We start from the raw sequence: 1,610 nt of genomic DNA, 5'->3' as shown, positions 1-1,610 counted from the left end.
TGGTGGAGGAGCAGCAGAAAGTCCTGAAGATGGACAGTCAGATCTGCGCCATCCCCAAGGAAATGATGCTGGGATCAGGAGAGCAGGTGGCATATACATTAGGCAGCATTACATATACAAATACAGTATATACAGTACCTAAAAAGAACAAAACACTACTTTAGTGTCTTCATATTCTGCTACTTGTCTCCGTCTCTTTTCTGTCCAGTTGTTCAACCACATCGCCGACTGTCTCGGGGACTTCCTCGTCTCCCATAATCTGAAGGGACAAACTCTTCCTCTGGGGTTCACCTTCTCCTTCCCCTGCGAACAGAAAGAAATCGACAAGGTCTCTCACACACACGCACGCACACACACACTCTTAACCCTTAAATGGGCATTCATAACATATTTTGGAAAATGTATTGATTGCTATGTTCTTCATTACACCTGTGTTACACTGTTATTACTCCCATATAAGACTGTTATTACACCCACGTAACACCAATATTACACCTTGATCACATCATAATTACATTATTAGACCTATATTGCACCTATATTACTTTGTAATTAGACGGGCATTACACCTGTTTTAAACATGGACACAGCCAGTCAAATGACTGTATCCCCCAGGATACATAAACCATTAAAGGGTTCATCAAAAAAAAACTAAGATTTCTAATAAGTATATGAAAATATTGTTGCATGAGATTTAAAGCACTGCAGGTGTTTTTGAAAGAAAATCTACTAGTTTTACATACAATATAAGACTTTTTTTCCTTTGTATAAAACTTGAATGCTATATGTTTCCTGTACAGAGCATCCTGATCCGCTGGACTAAAGGCTTTAACTGCTCTGGGGTGGAGGGCGAAGACGTGGTGAAGCTATTGAGAAAGGCCATTGACAGGAGAGGGGTCAGTACTAAATACTGTTGAGTTCTGCACTATTATTATACCTATATTACACTGTTATTTGACCCAAATAACATCCATGTTACACCATTATTAGACCCACACTGTAATTACACCTCTATTACGCTGTTATTTGACCCATACAACATCCATGTTACACCATTATTAGACCCATATTACACTGTAATTACGCCTATATTACACTGTTATTTGACCCATATTACAGCCACGTTACAGCATTATCACATCTATATTACACTTTAATTACACTGGTATTACACCCATTTTGCACATGGACACAGCCTGTCAAATGACTGTATACCCAGGATACAGAAACAATTTTCCTTAATTGATTATTATAATTAATCTCTATCTGCAGGACTATGATATTGGCTCAGTTGCCATGGTGAACGACACAGTGGGCACGATGATGAGCTGCGGCTACAGAGACCAGAGCTGTGAGATCGGCATGATCATCGGTAAACATTTATTTTAGTCAACATTAGAGAAACATTCCGAAATATATATATATATATATATTATTTAATATTATATTACATTATGTTATATATTATATTATATAATTTATTATATATTATGTTATATTATATTTAACTACATCATCTTACATATTATATTATATTTAAGCAATAGCTCACGACAGGCCGTGGTATATGCTCATTATATCACAGCTAAGGGGCGTGGTTCGGCCCGACG

The 1,610-nt window shown here is 37.1% G+C and overlaps 1 protein-coding gene across 1 annotated transcript; it reads left to right on the top strand.

Annotated features, from left to right (window-relative positions):
* Positions 1-6: 6 nt before the first annotated feature.
* LOC104968204 (hexokinase-2-like) lies at positions 7-1,389 on the top strand. The gene is made up of 4 exons (XM_010797780.1): positions 7-86; positions 209-328; positions 801-896; positions 1,273-1,389. Exons 1-4 carry the CDS (start codon positions 30-32, stop codon positions 1,387-1,389), a joined length of 390 nt encoding a protein of 129 aa, XP_010796082.1. The 5' UTR covers positions 7-29.
* The last annotated feature ends 221 nt before the right edge of the window (positions 1,390-1,610 follow it).

This window comes from Notothenia coriiceps, unplaced genomic scaffold (genome assembly GCF_000735185.1).
Source record: "Notothenia coriiceps isolate Sejong01 unplaced genomic scaffold, NC01 NC01_scaffold00038383, whole genome shotgun sequence".
Lineage (NCBI taxonomy): Eukaryota > Metazoa > Chordata > Actinopteri > Perciformes > Nototheniidae > Notothenia > Notothenia coriiceps.
Note: the sequence above shows the minus strand (reverse complement) of the source record. Positions and strands in the feature narration are given on the sequence as shown.